Genomic DNA, 24035 nt, shown 5'->3' with positions numbered 1-24035 from the left:
GGGTCTCTGCGGCTGGAGCCCCCTATATCTGTCCATGTGATACATGGTGTGTGGCCCTATGGACACTGTTGGGGTCTCTGCGGCTGGAGCCCCCTATATCTGTCCATGTGATACATGGTTCTTGGCCCTATGGACACTGTTGGGGTCTCTGCGGCTGGGGCCCCCTATATCTGTCCATGTGATACATGGTGTGTGGCCCTATGGACATTGTTGGGGTCTCTGCGGCTGGAGCCCCCTATATCTGTCCATGTGATACATGGTGTGTGGCCCTATGGACACTGTTGGGGTCTCTGCGGCTGGAGCCCCTTATATCTGTCCATGTGATACATGGTGTCCGGCCCTATGGACACTGTTGGGGGTCTCTGTGGCTGGAGCCCCCTATATCTGTCCATGTGATACATGGTTCTTGGCCCTATGGACACTGTTGGGGTCTCTGCGGCTGGGGCCCCCTATATCTGTCCATGTGATACATGGTGTATGGCCCTATGGACACTGTTGGGGTCTCTGCGGCTGGAGCCCCCTATATCTGTCCATGTGATACATGGTTCTTGGCCCTATGGACACTGTTGGGGTCTCTGCGGCTGGGGCCCCCTATATCTGTCCATGTGATACATGGTGTATGGCCCTATGGACACTGTTGGGGTCTCTGCGGCTGGAGCCCCCTATATCTGTCCATGTGATACATGTTGTCCGGCCCTATGGACACTGTTGGGGGTCTCTGCGGCTGGAGCCCCCTATATCTGTCCATGTGATACATGGTGTCCGGCCCTATGGACACTGTTGGGGGTCTCTGTGGCTGGAGCCCCCTATATCTGTCCATGTGATACATGGTGCTTGGCCCTATGGACACTGTTGGGGTCTCTGCGGCTGGAGCCCCCTATATCTGTCCATGTGATACATGGTGTTGGGGTCTCTGCGGCTGGAGCCCCCTATATCTGTCCATGTGATACATGGTGTTTGGCCCTATGGACACTGTTGGGGTCTCTGCGGCTGGAGCCCCCTATATCTGTCCATGTGATACATGGTGTTTGGCCCTATGGACACTGTTGGGGTCCCTGCGGCTGGGGCCCCCTATATCTGTCCATGTGATACATGGTGCTTGGCCCTATGGACACTGTTGGGGTCTCTGCGGCTGGAGCCCCCTATATCTGTCCATGTGATACATGGTGTTTGGCCCTATGGACACTGTTGGGGTCTCTGCGGCTGGAGCCCCCTATATCTGTCCATGTGATACATGGTGTTTGGCCCTATGGACACTGTTGGGGTCTCTGCGGCTGGAGCCCCCTATATCTGTCCATGTGATACATGGTGTTTGGCCCTATGGACACTGTTGGGGTCCCTGCGGCTGGGGCCCCCTATATCTGTCCATGTGATACATGGTGCTTGGCCCTATGGACACTGTTGGGGTCTCTGCGGCTGGAGCCCCCTATATCTGTCCATGTGATACATGGTGTTTGGCCCTATGGACACTGTTGGGGTCTCTGCGGCTGGAGCCCCCTATATCTGTCCATGTGATACATGGTGTTTGGCCCTATGGACACTGTTGGGGTCTTTGCGGCTGGAGCCCCCTATATCTGTCCATATGATACATGGTGTTTGGCCCTATGGACACTGTTGGGGTATCTGCGGCTGGAGCCCCCTATATCTGTCCATGTGATACATGGTGTTTGGCCCTATGGACACTGTTGGGGTCTCTGCGGCTGGAGCCCCCTATATCTGTCCATGTGATACATGGTGCTTGGCCCTATGGACACTGTTGGGGTCTCTGCGGCTGGAGCCCCCTATATCTGTCCATGTGATACATGGTGTTTGGCCCTATGGACACTGTTGGGGTCTTTGCGGCTGGAGCCCCCTATATCTGTCCATATGATACATGGTGTTTGGCCCTATGGACACTGTTGGGGTCTCTGCGGCTGGAGCCCCCTATATCTGTCCATGTGATACATGGTGTTTGGCCCTATGGATACTATTGGGGTCTCTGCGGCTGGAGCCCCCTATATCTGTCCATGTGATGTGCTGGATGATACATTGTTGCTGACCCTTTCATCCCCCGGTGGCCCCTGGCTTTGGCCCTTGTGTGCTAACGATCTGTCCACCATGATGAGCGCAGGGTCTGATGTTGCAGCCCCTGGGGGTGGGGGGCAGGTCGTGGCCGTGTGCGGTGACGGCACCGCCGGCTTCTCTGTTTATTCCAGCTCGTGGTCTAGAAGCCTAATCCTGGAGCTGGGGTGAGGCGCTGCTGTCACTCCCCGGCCTGTTTGCAAACTAATGTGAGGACTCCGGCAGCAGAAGATGGGGTCATTTACAATAGCGGGGGCGTAATAAGCGGGTGTTATACAGCGTGACGGTGCCGGGGCTCCCCTGACCTGTAGTTGGCACAGATTTGTGCCGTATTCTTGTAATCTCTGTATCGCGGCTCTATGTGGAGGAAATGGCAGCGACTGCTTTCTCCTGTACCGTCGGCTTCTGCAAGAAATCGTAGACTGCAGAGCGCAGGGCCCGGGATTTATAGCGATTTTGGTGCGACACGTCTCGCGGCTGGGTGCCACTAACAAGCCATGAACGGGGTTATATTGCCAGCCGCAAATCACTGCAAGTCCGAATCGCTGTGGTTTTCTGCGACTTGTCGTGGCAAAGTGCGACCCCCCATTCACCTGCACTGCAGTGACGGCCTACAAGGATCTGTCCATGTGACCTGTGTCCCACCAAAGTCACTATGTAGCCGCAGTGTTGGTCCACGTGCTGCTGTAAGGCCTTCTGGTAGAGGTTGGCAAAAATCCCTGACAGAAGGCATGAACGCAGCGTGGGACACCACTAAGCCCCCATAGACTTCAACGTACTCCTTGTGACTCCCGTGTGACCTGCATTACCACTGATTGTTTTATTTATTTTTCAGCCAAATCGCAGCTCTTATATAAGCGCAGATGTTTAGTCATTGTGTGGTCCGAGTGCACACTGAGTCTTCTCTCTGAGCTGGGCGATGCCCTGATAGTCAGTATTCCAGCTACTCACCCCGACTGTGGTGCCTGGATTTCAACGCCAGCCTGTCCTGCTATATCACTGCACAGATTTGTCTCTCTGGAGTTTGGGAAAGTTGGGTGACAGCCTATCATTGTGATGTAACGTTGTCTTTTCCAGAATGCAGAAATTCTTACTTCCCTTACTAAGCGCTATATTTGAGCTGCATAATGATATGTTGGTGGATTTCTTCCCCCAAACTTATTAACAAGGTCCCTTTTAAGTCTATCTATTTTGTATCTGTCTATCTATCTTCATCATAATCTTTTTGGACCCCCATTATACATGGATGCACCTTCTATCATTTTCAGAAACCATACCTCTCCTGACAAGCCTCATGTTTTCTCCACAGTCTGACCCTTTCGGGGTTAATTTTATTTACTCATTAATATATAGCGCCATTAATTCCACAGCACTTTACAGACATCATTGTCCCCATTGGGGCTCACAATCCATATTCCCTATCAGTATGTCTTTGGAATGTGGGAAGAAACTGGAGAACCCGTAGGAAACCCAAGCAAACATGGGGAGAACATACAGACTCCTTGCAGATGGTGTCCTTGGTGGGATTTGAACCCAGGACCCCAGTGCTGCAGAGCAACAGTGATAGCCACTGCGCCACCATTCTGTCCATGAATGCCTCCAGTCATTTATCCCTCAGTCCCTGTAGCTAGTGGGCGACCGCTGCACTCTGTGGCTTTTCATCGTGGCATACAGAGACGGGTGGTAATGGGTGATATTTCTCTTGGTTACTGCGTATAACAGAAAAACTCCAGTGGAGATTGGACCTTTCACTTTATGTATATGCTATGAGACATAACGGCTAAATCCGCGTCCGCCTTGGCCACCGCACTTTTTCTTATTTTGCTATGTGTGTGTTCTGCTATGTGTGTTATGCGATACCGGCCTTGGGCTTGTTCACATACATCAGTATTTATGCGCGTTTTGTTCACTATTATTCTATGGGTCTGTGTTTTTGTGTACTGCTCCCGTCCATATTTTGCAGAAGTCGCCCCAAAATGACCAAGATATGGACAGTGCTCGTGTATGGTTGATTTTTCTCTGACTTGATGAATCCCAATATTTTTTTTTTATTATTACACAGATGGTAATAGCTGTCACCCAAACAAACCCCCCCAAAAAACCCTATGAAAACAAATTCCGCAACCTGATGAAAAATGGTCTCTGTTTTTATCTTTTGTCGTTGACGAGGGCATGAGTCCTAAGGCAAGTACATGTTTCAGGTTGGGCCGGGCGGTGGTAGAGAACGTGAGGCTGGTGCGGAACATGTGAGCTCGTAGATTTGGCGTGGTGCGCTCGCTGACCGCTTGTGGATTTTATTCTTCTGTGCTCACTTCCATGCAGGTTAAAGCGAAGCGGTCGGATGATTTATGCCACCCAATCCACGGGCATCACAAATCGGAGAATGACGGAGGCATCGTAAATGTGTTTGTCTAGAACGTTGTAGAGCTTCCCAGAAAACTTACTTTAAAACATTATTTTTTTATAAAAACAAAAACAAAATTAGTCTTGCTATATTTCTCACTGGCCACTGATGCCTTTTTAGGCTCCAAAATCATGTCCTTTCAGGAAGTGATTACAGCAGTTTCATTATCCGCAGAGGCAGGATTACAGAGATATCATAGTAACATAGTTAGCAAGGCTGAAAAAAGACATTTGTTCATCCAGTTCAGCCAATATTCCGTCAGAAATAATCCCCAGATCTACGTCCTTCTAAAGAACCTAATAACTGTAAGATACAATATTGTTCTGCTGCAGGAAGACATCCAGGCCTCTCTTGAACCCCTCGACTGAGTTCGCCATCACCACCTCCTCAGGCAAGCAATTCCAGATTCTCACTGCCCTAACAGTAAAGAATCCTCTTCTATGTTGGTGGAAAAACCTTCTCTCCTCCAGACGCAAAGAATGCCCCCTTGTGCCCGTCACCTTCCTTGGTATAAACAGATCCTCAGCGAGATATTTGTATTGTCCCCTTATATACTTATACATGGTTATTGAATCGCCCCTCAGTCGTCTTTTTTCTAGACTAAATAATCCTAAGTTTGCTAATCTGTCTGGTTATTGTAGTTCCCCCATCCCCTTTATTAATGTTGTTGCCCTCCTTTGTACTCACTCTAGTTTCATTATATCCTTCCTGAGCACCGGTGCCCAAAACTGGACACAGTACTCCATGTGCGGTCTAACTAGGGATTTGTACAGAGGCAGTATAATGCTCTCATCATGTGTATCCAGACCTCTTTTAATGCAGTAACATCTCTATATGCAGCTGATGGCACAGGATCCACCAAGCATGATTGGTGGTGTCACAGCTCACCTGCTTCCCCTCAGAATGATCTTTACACCCAATCATTAGATGCTTCAATACAAAAGATAGGGTTAGGGTTTAACCATTGTGGCATTGTACATATGTTTTCTGAAAGAAAAGGAAGTTTGATTAAAAAAAAAAAAACACAAAACAAAAAACCCAAGTGACCCGTGTGAAAACTGCATGCAAGATTTAATAAAAAAAAAAACAAAACCTAAATGTAGAAATTACATGCAGCATAAAAAACCTGATTTAAACAGCATTTTCTGATGACACATTCCCTTTTAAAACGGACAAGTCACGGAGGTATGGCCCCCTGGCTTCACCCTGCTTGGCTAGATTGTCAGGTTTCTGCTTATGCGCACGCAGGGAAGGAAGAGGGAGTCATGTAGAAGCCAACGGGGGACATGTCTCTGTCTAGTCGTCTGTTTTAGGGCTCGCATACACTACCGTCTACCATGGCCGATTGCTGTGCGATGTTTTCTCTGATAGTACTCGCCCAGTGTTTTATTATGAGGCAGCGCAGATCTTCAATTTTATTTTTTCAGCATGACAAAACAATCACTGCAAGCGGCTCCGAAAATGGAATCACACACCCTTACAAGTTTGTGTGTGAAACGTCAGACTGCACGCGGATGTCATCTGAGTGCAGTCTGCTGTACGAGAGACCATGGAGAGGTTGGAGAAATTACGTTCTCCGTCTTTTCCACACCTGTGCTGAGATTTTCATGATGTATCTGATCCCACTCAGTTGACACTCGGATCACACTGTGACAGAGCTTGAGCTGAGTGTCATTAGCATAATCATCCCAACATGAGTGAATCTACACTAGTGTGACTGAACCCTTCAAGTATCTTTTCTCTCAAACGTCGCCATGTTAACCAAGCACAATTTTCACTTATGGGAATGGTCTATAATTAAATATGTAATCATCTAACAGGTCCCTTTTTAAGGCCCATTCACACAGTTGTTTTATTGCCCGACCAGTGATAAATTTTTTGCGCAGGCCTAAACAGATCCTTGGGTGACTGTGCATCCTCCTCCCCCCTTGGGTGGCCGGGCATCCTCCTCCCCCCTTGGGTGGCCGGGCATCCTCCTCCCCCCTTGGGTGGCTGGGCGTCCTCCCCCCCCCCCCCCCTGGGTTGGCTGTGCATCCTCCCCCCCCCCCTTGGGTGGCCGTGCATCCTCCCCCTCTTGGGTTGGCCGTGCATCCCCCCCCCCCCCCTGGGTGGCCGTGCATCCTCCTCCCCCCCCCCCTTGGGTGGCCGTGCATCCTCCCCCCCCTTGGGTGGCCGTGCATCCTCCCCCCCTGGGTGGCCGTGCATCCTCCTCCCCCCCCCCCCCTTGGGTGGCCGTGCATCCTCCCCCCCCTTGGGTGGCCGTGCATCCCCCTCCCCCTTGGGTGGCCGTGCATCCTCCCCCTTGGGTGGCCGCGCATCCTCCTCCTCCCCCCTTGTGTATACAGAGTTGTGCTGAGGACAGTTGGGACAAGGAGGGAATAGACAAGCCTAGCAATCTATTGCTAGTTGTCGACTTCCTATAGTAAAGGGATTTTTTGGGGGCTGTAAGATCAATAATGGTCAGCCCTAATTCTAAGTTCATAGTTCACCTGCTTTTGGACGCATTCACACACCATTTTTTCCACGTACAAAAAAAGCAGACCGATAATTATTCCGGTCAGTTTGGTCCGAGTGTCATCTGTTTTTCTAATACTTGGAGGAAAAAAAAAACGTTTCTTCACCTTCTTCTCTTTTCTGATAGTCTGTGAAAATCGCGCTGTACTCCGATATCATCCTAGTGTGGTCTAATTTTTTTTTCCATTATCCATTGACTTGCATTGACAATTTTGAGCCTCAGATCGAAATTGGACATGTCTCTGATATTTTCTGCAAACCACTTGGTGCAAGGAACAATATGGAGATGTGCGTGGCCCAATATATCATAGTGCTATCTGAAAATCGGTGTGAATGAGCCCTTACATAGTAGGGTCCTCAACACCGTCATGGTATTTTAGAGGCAAGTGTGAGACACTGTAATTATATGTTCTGTATATAATGTATTTTTATGTACATGTTCATATGTAAGTTGTTTTACTTGTATATGATCCCTGTAAGACGCTTTCTTACCAGGTCATTTAAAGTCACGTTTACTGGATACTGGGGCACTAAATAAAGGGATCCATATCTGTGGAATAGTGATGAGCAGTTGTGCTGAAATAAGGTGTTATCTCAGCATGCTCGGGTGCTAACCGAAGGTCTTTGGTGTGCTCTAAAAAATATATTTGACTCCCTGCGGCTGCATGCCTCGTGGCTGTTCGACAGCTGCAACACATGCAGGGATTGTTTAAGAATCAGGCTATCTCTGCATGTTCTGTGGCTGCCGAACTGCCACGAGATATGCAACTGCGGGGATTCGAGCATACATTTAGAGCTGGCCAGAGTCACTCGGTTAGCACCCGAGCATGCCGAGATAACACCTTATCGGAGCACAGTCACTCATCCCTACTCTGGGACCATATAATGCATTTATGCAACAAGCAACGAAAACTTACTGGATCAGCTGGAACAAAGAAGAGCAACGCTTGGCCGCTTTAGTCCTCTTTAAAGGGAAAGTGTAATCAGAAAATGGTCTATTGTTTAAATTCCTATTTTTTGAGATGCAGTGTTTTTCACAGATGGCACTCATACCTCCAATAATCTGACCAAGATGTCTGCCCAGAATCCGGGAGACATGATCGATATTGATCAGTGTTGGATCAAACCCGCCAATGCAAGTCTATGGGTCCGTGAAATAAATCAGTAAGTTACTCTGATGCCATCTGATTTTACAAGGACTGTGCAGGCCCATGCTATCGTTCCTGCGAATCTGCCCGAGCACAGATTCCAGTGCATTGGCCGGCCGTGGCTCCCCCGACCCGAACGTCAGGGATAAATCTGAAGCTTTCATGCTTGGACCAGGACTCCTGGGCATTGTGGTCCATGCTCAGACCGATTTGCAAGGACGTCTGCATGAGCCCTTAGGATACGGTGGAGATAATTTCTTGCGCTGCCCTGTTGATTGCACAGTGCTTAGTTTAGTGCCGAATCCACCAGGAGCCGCTCCGCTTCAGAGAGATTACATGCACTTTTTATATATTTTTTTTTTGTACCAGGTGTTTTCAAAACTTGAAGCGGAACAAATGATCAAAACACTGAACACATGAACACTGAAGTGGTTTTACAGGAGAGTCTTTCAAGTGTTTTCTAAGCAGTTTGTTTAGGTGGTTTTTGAAGTGGACCTGTTCCTAAAAACTCTGTGCACATATTATTTTTTTATTTTTATTTATTTTTTTCAAAATGAGACACACTTGCTCACAGGTTGTTTAAGGTTTTGAAGATTTGATAAATAGACATTAAAGGAGTCTTACCCCCCAAACTTCAAATTAAACTATTTAAATATACACTGCTCCAAAAAAATAAAGGGAACACTAAAATCCCACATCCTAGATATCACTGAATGAAATATTTCAGTTGCAAATCATTTTTCATTACATAATGGAATGTGTTGAGAACAATAAAACCTAAAAATGATCAATGTAAATCAAAATGAATATCCTACGGAGGTTTGGATTTGGAATGATACTCAAATCAACGTGGACAATTAAATTACAGTCTGATCCAGCTTCAATGGAAATGCCTCAAGATAATGAAATGATGCTCAGTAGTGTGTGTGGCCTCCACGTGCCTGTATGACCTCCCTACAATGCCTGGGCATGCTCCTGATGAGGCAATGGATGGTCTCCTGAGGGATCTCCTCCCAGACCTGGACTAAAGCATCCGCCAACTCCTGGGCAGTCTGTGGTGCAACGTGACATTGGTGGATGGTGCGAGACATGATGTCCCAGATTTGTTCAATCGGATTCAGGTCTGGGGAACGGGCGGGCCAGTCCATAGCTTCATCTTGCAGGAACTGCTGACACACTCCAGCCACATGAGGTCTGGCATTGTCCTGCATTAGGAGGAACCCAGGGCCAACCGCACCAGCATATGGTCTCACTAGGGGTCTGAGGTTCTCGTCTCACCTAATGGCAGGCAGGCTACCTCTGGTGAGCACATGGAGGGCTGTGCGGCCCTCCAAAGAAATGCCACCCCACATCGTTACTGACCCACTGCCAAACCGGTCATGCTGAAGGATGTTGCAGGCAGAAGATCACTCTCCACGGCATCTCCAGACTCTGTCACTTCTGTCACATGTGCTCAGTGTGAACCTGCTTTCATCTGTGAAGAGCACAGGGTGCCAGTGGCGAATTTGCCAATCTTGGTGTTCTGTGGCAAATGCCAAGCGTCCTGCACGGTGTTGAGCTGTGAGCACAACCCCCATCTGTGGACGTCGGGCACTCAGGCCATCTTCATGGACTCAGTTTCTAACCGTTTGTGCAGACACATGCACATTTGTGGCCTGCTGGAGGTCATTTTGCAGGGCTCTGGCAGTGCTCCTCCTGTTCCTCCTTGCACAAAGGCGGAGGTAGCGGTCCTGCTGCTGGGTTGTTGCCCTCCTACAGCCCCCTCCACGTCTCCTGGTGTACTGGCCTGTCTCCTGGTAGCACCTCCAGCCTCTGGACACTACGCTGACACACAGCAAACCTTGCCACAGCTCGCATTGATGTGCCATCCTGGAGGAGCTGCACTACCTGAGCCACTTGTGTGGGTGGTAGAGTCCTTCTCATGCTACCACGAGTGTTAAAGCACATCCAACATTCAAAAGTGACCAAAACATCAGCCAGAAAGCATTGGTACTGAGATGTGGTCTGTGGTCCCCACCTGCAGAACCACTCCTTTATTGAGGGTGTCTTGATAATTGCCAATAATTTCCATCTGTTGTCTATTCCATTTGCACAACAGCGTGTGAAATTGATTGTCAAACAGTGTTGCTTCCTTTCGTTTGATTTACTTGGAGTTTTATTCTGTTTAAGTGTTCCCTTTTTTTTTTGAGCAGTGTACATAGAGCCCCTATAAGAATCATACCAGTAACATCCATGATGGTGGTACGTGCACAAAATTATACCTTTAATCCATATGCAAACAAGGGTGGCCAATGTCTTGGTGCAGTTTTGCGCCGAATGATTTGCAAATTTTGTGCTGTCCCTAACCTTGGTAGACAACACGCACTTTCTTACTGCAATGTCTTCCCAAACTCTGTTCTCTGTTCTTGCACAGCGACACTGGAGGAACCCTGGGACGGACTGAGTGTCAGTGTGGGCACGCCGATGTCCTCTGTAAACTCGCCCTCTACACTTCTAGGTAAAGTGAGTGGTGGCCACACACTGACACTCTGTGGCCACCACTCACTACACCTGAACGTATAGCAAGGTTTTTTAGAGAGGAGTCGGGAATCAGAGCATGCGCTCACTGAGTGCACGGACCCACCACCGATCCTACATGTGTGGATAAGTGATAAACGATGTTCATGGGATAATCCCTTTAAACCCTTTAGTTCTGAACTTCCTAATATACATTGTTCTTTTTTTCTCCCAATTTTCAAGATGTCTGCCTTCTGATGGGAAATAAGAACATTTTTGTTTACGTTTAAAGGCGGGCAACCTGTACCGTCCTATGGCCGGGGCTGACAACCTGTACTGACCTATGGCCGGGGGCCGACAACCTGTACCGTCCTATGGCTGGGGCCGACAACCTGTACCGTCCTATTGCCGGGGGCCGATAACCCGTACCGTCCTATGGCCGGGGGCCGACAACCTGTACCGACCTATGGCCGGGGGCCGACAACCTGCACCGACCTATTGCTGGGGGCCGACAACCTGTACCGACCTATGGCCGGGGCCGATAACCTGTACCGTCCTATGGCCTGGGCCGACAACCTGTACCGTCCTATGGCTGGGGCCGACAACCTGTACCGTCCTATTGCCGGGGGGCCGATAACCCGTACCGTCCTATGGCCGGGGGCCGACAACCTGTACCGACCTATGGCCGGGGGCCGACAACCTGCACCGACCTATTGCTGGGGGCCGACAACCTGTACCGTCCTATGGCCGGGGCCGACAACCTGTATTGTCCTATGGCCGGGGCCGATAACCTGTACCGTCCTATGGTCGGGGCCGACAACCTGATTTGGAAATATCGATCGTCTGTTCCGATTTAGGAACTGACAAATGGAATTCATGTCCAAAATTGCTTCCATTTGCATTTCCATAAGTTAGACCCCATTGAATATTATGGGGTCTGTATGGATTCTGTTGTTGATTTTAAAAAGGAGGGGTAGGTTCATCATGCAGAACCCCATCCCCACTCTAAAAATTGACACCTAGGCTGTGGCTATGTTCACACAGTTCCTTTTTAAAGCGTAAAAAAAAGCTTCACATTTTTCAAGCAGAAACCGCTTGAGAAAAAACTCAAATTTCGTAGTTTTTCTTCTGAAGCACTTTTGCGCGTTTTTTATTTTTTTTTTTTTATTGGACAGTAAATATTCAGTGACTTTTTTTTTTTTTTTTTTTTTTTTTTTATAATGTACATCAAATGTTTTTCACAACCTTTTCTGGAAAAAAAAATACTCACAGAAGTGGATATCCCATAGAAATGAATAGGAATTCCCAAATGCCATGGAGATTACGCCAATGTGTCCAGTCTGTGCCATCCTCTGAGATAAGCGGCCTGGACTCCAGAGTGATCGTTTTTACCCGACCTGAGACATTGACATACACAGGATGGCGGAGGTATTTGTGCTACCGATCTATTTGTATCCCAGAGAACTGTCTAGACGCCCTACAATTGTATCTTCGACATGCTCCAAAACTATGTTCGAGTTGCCGTGGCTGTTAGACGGACGTAACACGTGAAGGGATGGCCTAACAAACAGGCAATCCGTGCTATTGAATATCTGTGAGACGTGCAGCCGCGGGGACAACATAGTATTCGAGCACGCCGAAGACACTCTATTAGCTACTGAGCATGCTCAGATAACACCTTATCCCCAGCACGCTCCCTCATCACTAGTGCCGATGCCAAAGATGAAACTGCACAGCATAGAGCGAACTTGCTATGTACTAATACACCATTCTGAGCTTTGAATGGGAGAAATGGCGTACAAGCTTCTAGAAATACCGAATGGTCCATACAAAATCATGGAGACCTGGTCAGTAATGATCCAACTGTCGGAGCAAACTCTGTAATAAAAGTCTGTGTGTCAGTGATAATCAGCATCGGAGTCCTGTCCATCAGAGTTCTGTCTGACTGATGAGAGAATGTAGAGAAACTGTATATTTTTTTTAATTTTCTCAGAAAATATGATCTGATCTAAAACCCTGATGAAACTTTGACCGATTTTCCTCACATGAGCTGATGACTGAGGGAGGCCTCAGTGATGGCAGTAATATCCTCGGCGCAGTGTAATACCATGGTAGTACGTGTTATTACAGGAGGTACCTGGTCAGTATTTCTTTATTTTCCGAACTCTTGTCGCCTAGAAGTTATCAGCTTCCCAAGATCCTTCTTTGTTCTGGAAATACATTCTAATGAAGCTGTTTTGGGGCTTATGATGAATAGTACACGGCTACAATCCGACTTCTCATTTAGGACCCCCTGTTGCTGACTGACATCATTCCCACGACTGGGTCTTTTTACCAATTAAAAGATTTAAAATGGTATATTGTGAGGAGTAATGGGGTTCTGCTTATTTTCTTGCCTGCTAGGTTCTCTCCATACACGCTGCCGCCATTTTGAGTGTTTGTGCCACCAATGGTCGGACTGCGTCTCCTCATTCCCAGTGTAGAATTTCCGACTGTTTCCCAGTGAGATGAGCGGTCTTGGGTTTTTCTGGCAGCCACTTATCAATTCATCTGAAGTAATGCGCATACTTGGCTCAGCCGGGAAATCAGTGTGTGCGAACTGCCTGGCTGACCTCTGCCTCGAATATGGCCACCATTGTATGCGTTCCGTCAGCCCAGAAAGTATATAAAATGCTGCAGCAAAGGATGTTTTCTTTTTGATCGGAGAGACGCCAGCCATCCCGGAAAGGTTAACCGCCGTCCGATGTATTCGCTCTTTGGCACGGTGCGCGGCAGACGTGGCAGTGAAACCTTATAATGTAAAGTGTGGGGGGAACAGGTGGCGGTCATGGGATACTGCGATGTGCCAGGTCACACTATGCACATAGGATTTGGCAGAGGTCTCCCAGACGGGAAATATGTCGAATACGAAATTGAATCTATAACTTGAGAATTAAAAAATGCTGCGCCCGTCACATGTGGAATAAGTCGACAGCGGGGAGTTGTAATACCGCCAAATGCTGTGTCATACTGTGCGAATAGGATTACTACCAAATGGGGAAAAAAGTACTATATTATACCCCCCACAATGTCCCCCTGTATAGCACATTACTGACAGCACCATATCCCTCTTTATTAAGAGGTTCTAAAAGAATTCAGAAAAAAAATAGGCCATTGGCGTTATGAGAGAAAATAAGTGCGGCCGCTCCTGCTGCAGCTTCATTGCTCATCACTGGCCTTTAACTTGTCTGCAGCTATAAAATATTGTCTACACGCCACCGTCACTCTCCTTAGTGCCCCCTCGCTCAATAAGCTACACATCAACCCCGTACGCTTATTCAGTCGGTGCAGAAGTGATTGCGCTGGACGCCACCAGATAACCCCTTTAAGTCCTGTTCCAGTAGAATCCCAAAATGGAGACCTGATAATCTTGAAGGAGTTTTCCATCCTCAGGATTTTTTATTTTTGGAAAGTCACTGCTAATAATCTAAAATAAGAGTTTTGCTCACTGCACCAACATTTCCCTGGTACACTGTTGGTCTCAGATCATTCTACTGCAAGAATGTTTTGTGACCGCTGCAGGCAATCCCTGGCCTTGGTCATCCCTGAAACCTGGTAAATAAACCACAGAAAGTTGATTAGGTAAGATTTACTTGTTTTTTTTGTTTTTTTTATATGCTTGAAGGTGAACAAAGAGGAAACACTGGCATTGCTTACACACCCCAATCCAAAGGAAACAGAATCATCCAAAATATTTGGAACCTATGCCCGGATCTTGCAGTGCTCAGCTTTAAAAAGATAGAGCTTAAACCTTGGAAGGCAGAATGTAGAAAACACAGAAAGCGGCACTCCCCATTGTCATATCCATAAAAATGCAATTTTATTAGGTCATCGGATGGTCAGCCGAACCTTAAAACGAACGATCAAAAGATGTTTCGCCTGAGTACACGCTTCTTCTGGCTCTCCTCCATTTTATATAACTGTCAATTGTCTGTAAAAATTTCATGGTGTTGGAAAACTGTTTTAATAGTAGGAGACAATTGAAAATTGGTAGAAAAAAAGTTTGAAGCTTTTTTTTTTCCATAGTTTGTGTCTTTAGATTATTATAATGGAACTTGGTAATCAGAGTGGACACAGCATTGTTTATTTTATTTATAACTTTCCTGATATTTTATGTAAAGATACTTTAGGTTTTGTCTTTTTTTTTTTTTTACCCTTTTCATTATTTAAAAAACATAATTTTATGTTCTGCATTCCGTGAAATCAGAAATCTTTCCGGTCTAAAATTAGCACAGCTTTAGGTCTTTGTATTAATAGTGTGGTTTTGGTTTGTACATCGTACTTGTGGTGCGTTTACATGGAAACTGGAACTGTTTTGTATCATTCTAGATTTCTGTACATTTGAATATTCGGCTTCCCCTTTTCTTCTTTCACAAGTTTGTGGATATATACAGTGCGTGCATAGACACAAACACACAAACTTGTGATAGAAAAAATAATCGGAATATAATAGACTAGATGGTGGCCCGATTCTAAAGCATTGGGTATTCTAGAATATGTATGTACGTTGCGCTGTGAGTGGGGGTTAAATTCCGTGCTAATATCGCTGATTGGTCGCACCCGGCTGGCCGCGACCAATCAGCGAAGCATGGTTGAAATCCCGCTGCAATATCGCTGATTGGTCGTGGCCGGCCGCATAGTATATAGCAGCCACATAGTATAGAGCACAGCGATGTAGTACATAACACAGCGATGTAGTAGATAACACAGCCCACGCAATAGATAGCACAGGCATGCAGTATATAACACAGCGATGTAGTATATAGCAGCCACATAGTATATAACACAGCCCATGTAGTATATAACACAGCGACGTAATATATAGCAGCCACGTAATATATAACAGATAGCCACGTTGTATATAGCAGTCACGTAGTATATCGCAGCCATGTAATACATAACGCTGCCCACCTAATATATAGCACAGCCACGTAGTATATAACACAGTGATGTAGTATATAACACAGCCTACGTAGTATATAACACAGCCCACGTAGTCTATAGCACAGCCCACGTAGTCTATAGCACAGCCCACGTAGTCTATAGCACAGCCCACGTAGTCTATAGCACAGCCCACGTAGTCTATAGCACAGCCCACGTAGGCTATAGCACAGCCCACGTAGTCTATAGCACAGTATATAACACAGCCCATGTAGTATATACGTAACACGTAGTTTATAGCAGCCACGTAGTATATAGCACAGCCAAGTAGTATATAGCACAGTGATGTAGTATATAGCAGCCACGCAGTATATAACACAGCCGACATAGTATATAGCAATGTGGGCACCATACTCACCTCTGTCGGCCCCCGGATCCAGGCGAGGCGTTTAGCGATGCTCCTCGCGACGCTCCGGTCCCAAGAATGCATTGCGGTCTCGCGAGACCGCAATGCATGGACTGGAGCGTCGCGAGGAGCAGCGGGAAAGGCGCCGGAAGGTGAGAATATAATGATTTTTTATTTTTTTAAATTATTTTTAACATTAGATCTTTTTACTATTGATGCTGCATAGGCAGCATCAATAGTAAAAAGTTGGTCACACAGGGTTAATAGCGGCGGTAACAGACTGCGTTACACCGCGGCATAGCGCGATGTAACGCAGCCATTAACCCTGTGTGAGCGCTGACTGGAGGGGGCACTGACAGACAGTAGGAAGGGGCGAATTCACAGCCGGACTGTTTCCGTTACAGACAGACAGACGGAAGTGCCCCTTAGACGATTATATAGATAGATTGTTGTAGATATTTGAATACTCTGCTTCCCCTTTTCTTCCAAGTTGTTTTTTGTATTTTATGTAGACTATTTGTTCAGCCCTCACTGTCCTGGTTCTATCATCTACGGCAACCTCTCTTCACTTTCTCACTTGACATTCCGCGCCCCCAGTAATTATTAGGCCCCGAGTAATGTACATGGTGCTCCGTACATGTGTGTTATACATTTTGCACTAGTCTATTTGATTTAACTGTTTGTTGTTTTTTTGTCTGTGGTTAAAAACCGTTTGTTACTGATATTTGTGGTGGTCGTTTTTTTTTTTTTTTGCAACTATCTCAAACGCTTTTGTATTATAATTAATGAGCAGTGAACGTTATTGGGGCATGCTCGGGTGATAAACAAGTGTCTTCGGCGTACTTAAAAAATAAGTTCAAATCCCTGCACCTGCATGTCTTACCTTGAAAAAAAATAAGAAATCTACTTTATTTTTAATTAGGCTAATTTGCCCTGTACCCCAGATAAAGAGAGATATATAGGTGTGTGTATACAGCGTGTGAAATAAATATTGAACCAATTTTCTAAGTGAATGTATTTCTAAAGGTGCTATTGACATGAAAATCTCACCAGATGGCGGTCACAACCCATCCAAAGAAATCAAACCATTTAAATGTTTTTTTTTTTTCCCCAAGATCCACTATATCGGATGATTATTGTAATAATGTTATTACTTAAATGATGCTTACTATACTTCCGGCAGGCAGCCTGTTTCAAACAGATTTTTTAAAAATTGATTATCATTATTGTTAATGGCCGGGTGGTTGTGCAGGTGTATATGTAGTCAGTATTAAAAATCCACTTAATAGATGTGTGTGAATCCCGCAGTGGCATTCATGTGCGCACAGCTTTCAGCCACGTCTCTACAAGCCAGGTGACTTGTGCCCTAATGGAACCCATTAAAATACTAGAAATACATAGGAAAGTTATTTGCTAATTGGTAGGAAATACAATTTTTTTTTTTTTTTTTTGACTAAAGGAAAAAAAAATCTATAGTAAAAAAAAAAAATCAATGCTTATATCCTCATTCAACTTCAGGAAGGAAGTTTTGTAGATGTCGTCATTGTATCCTCGTTGCCAAAACAAAGCGTTCTGTTATGGTCAAGTGAAAATGAGAATAAACTAATTTTCCATTCACGTTATCAGGGAAGAATAAGAAGATTATTGCCACCAACTGTGGAGTTTGTCTTCTGAAAAAGGCAAACTTCTGTATACCGCAGAGCAGCTGTGGAATATCTGAAATCCAGAATTTATACCTTATTGCTTCTACAGTTTTTTTTATTTTTTTACGTATTTTAATAAATTAACAGAACACTGCATTTATATTATCCCAGCACTTAATCTTAACCCCTCTCTCCTTCTATTCATCACTGTTGTGTGTCTGGCTGTTAAACAACTGGCTGCAGCAGGAGCCTCTCCCCTCTGGCATGTTAGGCCCACCAGCTAATCTCCGCCCCCTTCTGAAGATTAAATTAATCAACTGGCGATTTAGCCCAGTTAGTATAAAAGCCATGCAGAATATGCCGCAGACTGGCAAATCGCAAGGGTAGCTCTATTGTTACGGGCAGGTTCGGTGCAGTCATCCAGCAACGCTTCTGGCTGCTGAGCTGCGTGATTCCCAAGCAGGTCTTTCAGCAATCTGTGGGGGTCCCGGGACATATAAGGAGGTATAACTCCTAAAAAGTCAAATGATAGTTACTTTTCAAAAGAAAATTGTGTTCTACAGTTGATTTTATGGGATTAAGCAGTTTGCCCATTGTTGCAGTTGTCGTACTGTCCACTAGATGTCAGTGCAGAAAACCTGTGTCTTGCTTTCCAACTGCTGTGAAAAGTAATGGTAATCTCTCCGGAAGTTCTTGTACTAATGTGTCTACCTATTTTTGTGTTCTAGCACCAGCAGACATTCATAAATCAGCTGCGGGAGATCACGGGCATTAATGATCTTCAAGTACTTCAGCACGCACTGAAAGTGAGTATTTCACTATTCTCTAAACTCCAGATATCAAACCCCCTTAGGCGACGTTCTGACGATGAGCACCTGGCGAGTCTTTCATGCTGCAGATTTTCTGCCCCTATTGCATAAATTAGGCGGGCGTGCGACCTCTATGAATCCCATCCACTTTGCTGGAACTGTAAGGACGCAGCATTAAAAACTCATCCTTGGCCCATCGTGGGGCCTTGGCGTTAGAGGTTTGCAAAGTAAAATGCAACAAATTACGCCAAAATAAGTGTGGAAATTTTTTTAGTTTGATGCCTTTTAAGCATCTTTCAACAGTTTGAAACGTTTCTAGAAAAAGCTTCGGATAAGAGAAATTGTAAAATATATTATTCATGGGCGCTATTATATTTTGGCACAAAACCTGTTATTTTCTGGATTGTGATGAACTTTTTCCCACTTTAATGCTCTGTTAAGATATGGCAATAAAACTACGTCTTTTTTTTTTTTTTGCCATGATTTTCCAAAATCGCTCCAAAAAGATGCGGTGTTTCATCAGTTTCCCCCTAACGCCAGAGTCTCATGATGACCAGCCCACCCTATATTTTCTGTTTGGACTTCTGGACGTCGTCATGATCATGACACCCCAGAATTAGAATGATGCTCTGGCAGACGCGGCCCATCAATGTGCTACATGAGCAGAGTTTCATGTGACTGGTGGTAGTCCACGTCTAGGAAGGCTTTGCTTCTGCCGGTGTTATCAGCAAGGGGATAAAATACCCCTTTATTAACGTTTTCCCATTGTCTTCATTTTGACCACCATGTCCATGAGAACATGGCTGGAGTGGTCGTGCTTTTTTTGACTGTTGGCTGCCTATTTGACTAATGGAGACGTTACTTGGCCATCAGTGGGTTGAGCCGAGGTCCTCATGATGACCACCACTGGTGACGTAGGGTGGGTGGCCACTAGAGGGTCAGCTGCCTTGGTTGCAAAGCTCTTTAAAGGTGCAATGTTTCTAAAAAACTTCTTGGAGAAGTGGCAACTCTATCGCTGAAGATTATGGGCAGTGCACAAAACAAGCCGCACTTTGAGCATCAAGTCAACACGATGCCGATACGGTTGGATCCAGTAGTAGAAGAAATGAGCCATTGGTTCCACCACTCTACGTCATGTTGGCCATTGACTCTGCAAAACCGCGACATCCACGATGGAATGAAGTCACTGCATTAGACCACCTGTGCGGGGAGGGATGGCATGAAGGGGGTATTATTACTATTGGAGGAGGGTACTAATGGACATCATACATTTTTTATTTTTTTAAGGGACATTAATATAAGGTTAGAGGCACATTACTTGCCTTGCCCCGGGCTCTGGCAACTGACCATACCCCGCGGCTTATGCCCCACAGAGGACGTTATGCTCAGAGTTGGTAGCGGTCTCAGTGGTCAGGCCTTACCTGGCCTGTCCGTGGCTGAAAAATGTCTTTGGTGGAGAAACCCCTGTGGAGGTTACTTCAGGAATAACCCAGGGATTATTTTTGTATATTGAGTGAAATGCTTCTTCACGTAGTTTGCCCCCCTGGCAGAGTAGTGATCAGATGGCGTATAGCCTGAGTGTGCTGACATTTGTGTGATGAGGCTGCGGAGGGAGGAGGTCAGGGCCGTCCCTACAACTTGGCACCACGCAGGGTATTCGGTATGTAGTGAACAATGCAGGGTGTGGACGGCCGGTAAGATAAACGTGAGATCTAGATCTGCGTCTCCTAGGAATGAAGGTGAATGTGATGTTCTGCATTCTGAGAGTAATTGAGGAGATAAATGGTATATATTTAGTTATATGGTACTAGCTATTGAACCCGTTCTACGCCCGGGTGGCGAGCATTTATATTGGTATATGGTCTCCATCCTGGTATGTGCTGCTCCATCCTGCGCCCCCATCCTGTCATGTGCTGCTCCCATCCTGCGCCCCCGTTCTGTCATGTGCTGCTCCCATCCTGCGCCTCCATTCTGTCATTTGCTGCTCCCATCCTGTCATTTGCTGCTCCCATCCTGCGCCCGTTCTGTCATTTGCTGCTCCCATCCTGCGTCCCCGTTCTGTCATCTGCTGCTGCCATCCTGCGCCCGTTCTGTCATGTGCTGCTGCCATCCTGCGCCCGTTCTGTCATGTGCTGCTGCCATCCTGCGCCCGTTCTGTCATGTGCTGCTGCCATCCTGCGCCCGTTCTGTCATGTGCTGCTGCCATCCTGCGCCCGTTCTGTCATGTGCTGCTGCCATCCTGCGCCCGTTCTGTCATGTGCTGCTCCCATCCTGCGCCCGTTCTGTCATGTGCTGCTGCCATCCTGCGCCCGTTCTGTCATGTGCTGCTCCCATCCTGCGCCCGTTCTGTCATGTGCTGCTGCCATCCTGCGCCCGTTCTGTCATGTGCTGCTCCCATCCTGCGCCCGTTCTGTCATGTGCTGCTCCCATCCTGCGCCCGTTCTGTCATGTGCTGCTCCCATCCTGCGCCCGTTCTGTCATGTGCTGCTGCCATCCTGCGCCCGTTCTGTCATCTGCTGCTGCCATCCTGCGCCCGTTCTGTCATGTGCTGCTGCCATCCTGCGCCCGTTCTGTCATGTGCTGCTGCCATCCTGCGCCCGTTCTGTCATGTGCTGCTGCCATCCTGCGCCCGTTCTGTCATGTGCTGCTCCCATCCTGCGCCCGTTCTGTCATGTGCTGCTGCCATCCTGCGCCCGTTCTGTCATGTGCTGCTGCCATCCTGCGCCCGTTCTGTCATGTGCTGCTCCCATCCTGCGCCCGTTCTGTCATGTGCTGCTGCCATCCTGCGCCCGTTCTGTCATGTGCTGCTGCCATCCTGCGCCCGTTCTGTCATGTGCTGCTGCCATCCTTCGCCCGTTCTGTCATGTGCTGCGGCCATCCTGCGCCCGTTCTGTCATGTGCTGCTGCCATCCTGCGCCCGTTCTGTCATGTGTTGCGGCCATCCTGCGCCCGTTCTGTCATGTGCTGCTGCCATCCTGCGCCCGTTCTGTCATGTGCTGCGGCCATCCTGCGCCCGTTCTGACATGTGCTGCTGCCATCCTGCGCCCGTCCTGTCATGTGCTGCTGCCATCCTGCGCCCGTTCTGTCATGTGCTGCTGCCATCCTGCGCCCGTTCTGTCATGTGCTGCTGCCATCCTGCGCCCGTTCTGTCATGTGCTGCTGCCATCCTGCGCCCGTTCTGTCATGTGCTGCTCCCATCCTGCGCCACCATTGTATTATATGCCCCCCGCTCCAGTGTGTATGCCCCCGAATGCTGCTGCCATATAAAAAAAAAAAAAATACCATACTCACCTATCGTCCGGCTCCACTGCAGGTATGTCTTCACGAAAATGGCGCCGGAAAGCGGGGACTGCGCAGGCGCCGATTCCGGCAGCAGGAATCGGCGCCTGCGCAGTCCGCGCTTTCCGGCGCCATTTTCTTGAAGGCACACCTGCAGTGGAGCCGGAGTGTGTCTTCAAGAAAATGGCGCCGGTAAGCGCGGACTGCGCAGGCGCCGATTCCGGCAGCAGGAATCGGCGCCTGCGCAGTCCGCGCCCTCCGGAGCCGGGAGCAGAGGAGCCGAGAGACGGAGCCGCAAGCAGCGCTGGAACCGGGAAAGGTGAGTATACTTACCCTCCCTCCTGGCGGTCCCTGACTCTCCGGTGGAGATGGCGGTATGCGTTCAGTGCTTACGCATACCGCGATCTCCCGGGAGCGTCGCTCTGTGAGGCCCAGACTGCGCCGGCGCTTGCGCTTGCGCAGTCTATAGAGGCTTCGGACAGAGTGACGCTCCCAGCGTTATATTATAGATATGTCATGTAGACAGACCACTGATTATAAAAAACTTGTCTCCATGGCAATTAACAATTTTTGGCTATGGTACTTTTTTTTTTTTTTTTTTTCTTTCTAAAATTAGTTCTCTATTTTTTTTTTTTTTTTTTGGAAATCCTTATAACACAAATACCTGATTTAAACAACTGGAAGTTTTCTAATAATTTCCCTTTTAAAGACATTTTCCTGCATGGGCTACAAGTCTGCAGTCATTCAGGATCATGGGGTGCATTAAAAGAGGTCTGGATACACATGATGAGAGCATTATACTGCCTCTGTACAAATCCCTAGTTAGACCGCACATGGAGTACTGTGTCCAGTTTTGGGCACCGGTGCTCAGGAAGGATATAATGGAACTAGAGAGAGTACAAAGGAGGGCAACAAAATTAATAAAGGGGATGGGAGAACTACAATACCCAGATAGATTAGCGAAATTAGGATTATTTAGTCTAGAAAAAAGACGACTGAGGGGCGATCTAATAACCATGTATAAGTATATAAGGGGACAATACAAATATCTCGCTGAGGATCTGTTTATACCAAGGAAGGTGACGGGCACAAGGGGGCATTCTTTGCGTCTAGAGGAGAGAAGGTTTTTCCACCAACATAGAAGAGGATTCTTTACTGTTAGGGCAGTGAGAATCTGGAATTGCTTGCCTGAGGAGGTGGTGATGGCGAACTCAGTCGAGGGGTTCAAGAGAGGCCTGGATGTCTTCCTGGAGCAGAACAATAATGTATCTTACAGTTATTAGGTTCTGTAGAAGGACGTAGATCTGGGGATTTATTATGATGGAATATAGGCTGAACTGGATGGACAAATGTCTTTTTTCGGCCTTACTAACTATGTTACTATGTTACTATGTTATGTGACTGGCGACTTATGAATCGTGATATCGCACGCACGCATGCTGTGAGGATTTTCTGGTGCCGGTACCAGGCGGTCATATGACCACAGGTATGCAATTTGCGTTCTTCCAGCCACATTCAGACTAGACGTGTCCGGCGTCACTCAATACACTTGCATCGATTGAGGCCGCGTTTGTCTAGTCGTCACATGACCGCATGTATGCAATTCACTTAGGTCCCTTTCACACTGCTTCGTCACACGTTCATTAGTCCCGTTGGGTCTTACGTCCAGGGTCTACCCACCCCCCTCTCAAAATGGTATTCGTGCGTATGCACAGATGGGGCTATAGACTATAATGGGGCCGACAGGGTCAACATGCGCACTGACATGCGTCGTTTTTGGGCGTATATGCCTACTGGAGACGTGATCTACCCGACGGGACCAGCGAGCGTGTGACCAAAGCACAGTGTGAAGGGCCCTTACTTGCATCTCTCCCTGTGCCGGCATCGAAGAATCCTCACAGCCTACACTGCGTGCGTTCATATAGGAATTATCAGAGAAGTCATCACTTCAGCAAAAAACTAAACCTGCAGGTGCAGCAGAAAATGTTAAGGCTATATTCACACTTTGCGGATTTTGCTGCGGATCCGCAGCGGATTTGACCGCTGCGGATCTGCAGCAGTTTCCCATGAGTTTACAGTACAATGTAAACCTATGGGAAACAAAAAACGCTGTACACATGCTGCGGAAAACACCGCGCGGAAACGCTGCGGTTTACATTCCGCAGCATGTCACTTCTTTTCTGCGGATTTTCACCTGCTCCAATAGGAAACTGCAGATGAAAATCCGCAGAAGAAACCGCAGTAAAAACCGCGATAAATCCGCAGTAAAAACCGGGTTTTCACTGCGGATTTTGGAATTCCACTGCGGAAAAATCCGCAGTGGAATCTGCAAAGTGTGCACATATCCTAAGTGTT

General features: G+C 47.2%; 1 protein-coding gene across 6 annotated transcripts in view; it reads left to right on the top strand.

Moving 5' to 3' along the window:
• The window catches only part of USP25 (ubiquitin specific peptidase 25), a 115278-nt gene that overhangs the window by 1641 nt on the left and 89602 nt on the right, over nt 1–24035 (top strand). For 4 of the 6 annotated variants that reach the window (XM_069760893.1, XM_069760897.1, XM_069760896.1 and 1 more), the window contains exon 2: nt 18321–18398. The exons of the other annotated variants lie outside the window; for them this stretch is intronic. In XM_069760893.1, the coding sequence (XP_069616994.1) occupies nt 18321–18398 (78 nt within the window). The remainder of the gene's footprint in view (nt 1–18320; nt 18399–24035) is intronic. 6 annotated transcript variants of the gene reach the window in all.

Source organism: Ranitomeya imitator, chromosome 3, assembly GCF_032444005.1.
Source record: "Ranitomeya imitator isolate aRanImi1 chromosome 3, aRanImi1.pri, whole genome shotgun sequence".
Classification (NCBI taxonomy): domain Eukaryota; kingdom Metazoa; phylum Chordata; class Amphibia; order Anura; family Dendrobatidae; genus Ranitomeya; species Ranitomeya imitator.
This window is presented reverse-complemented; position numbering and strand designations above follow the sequence as displayed.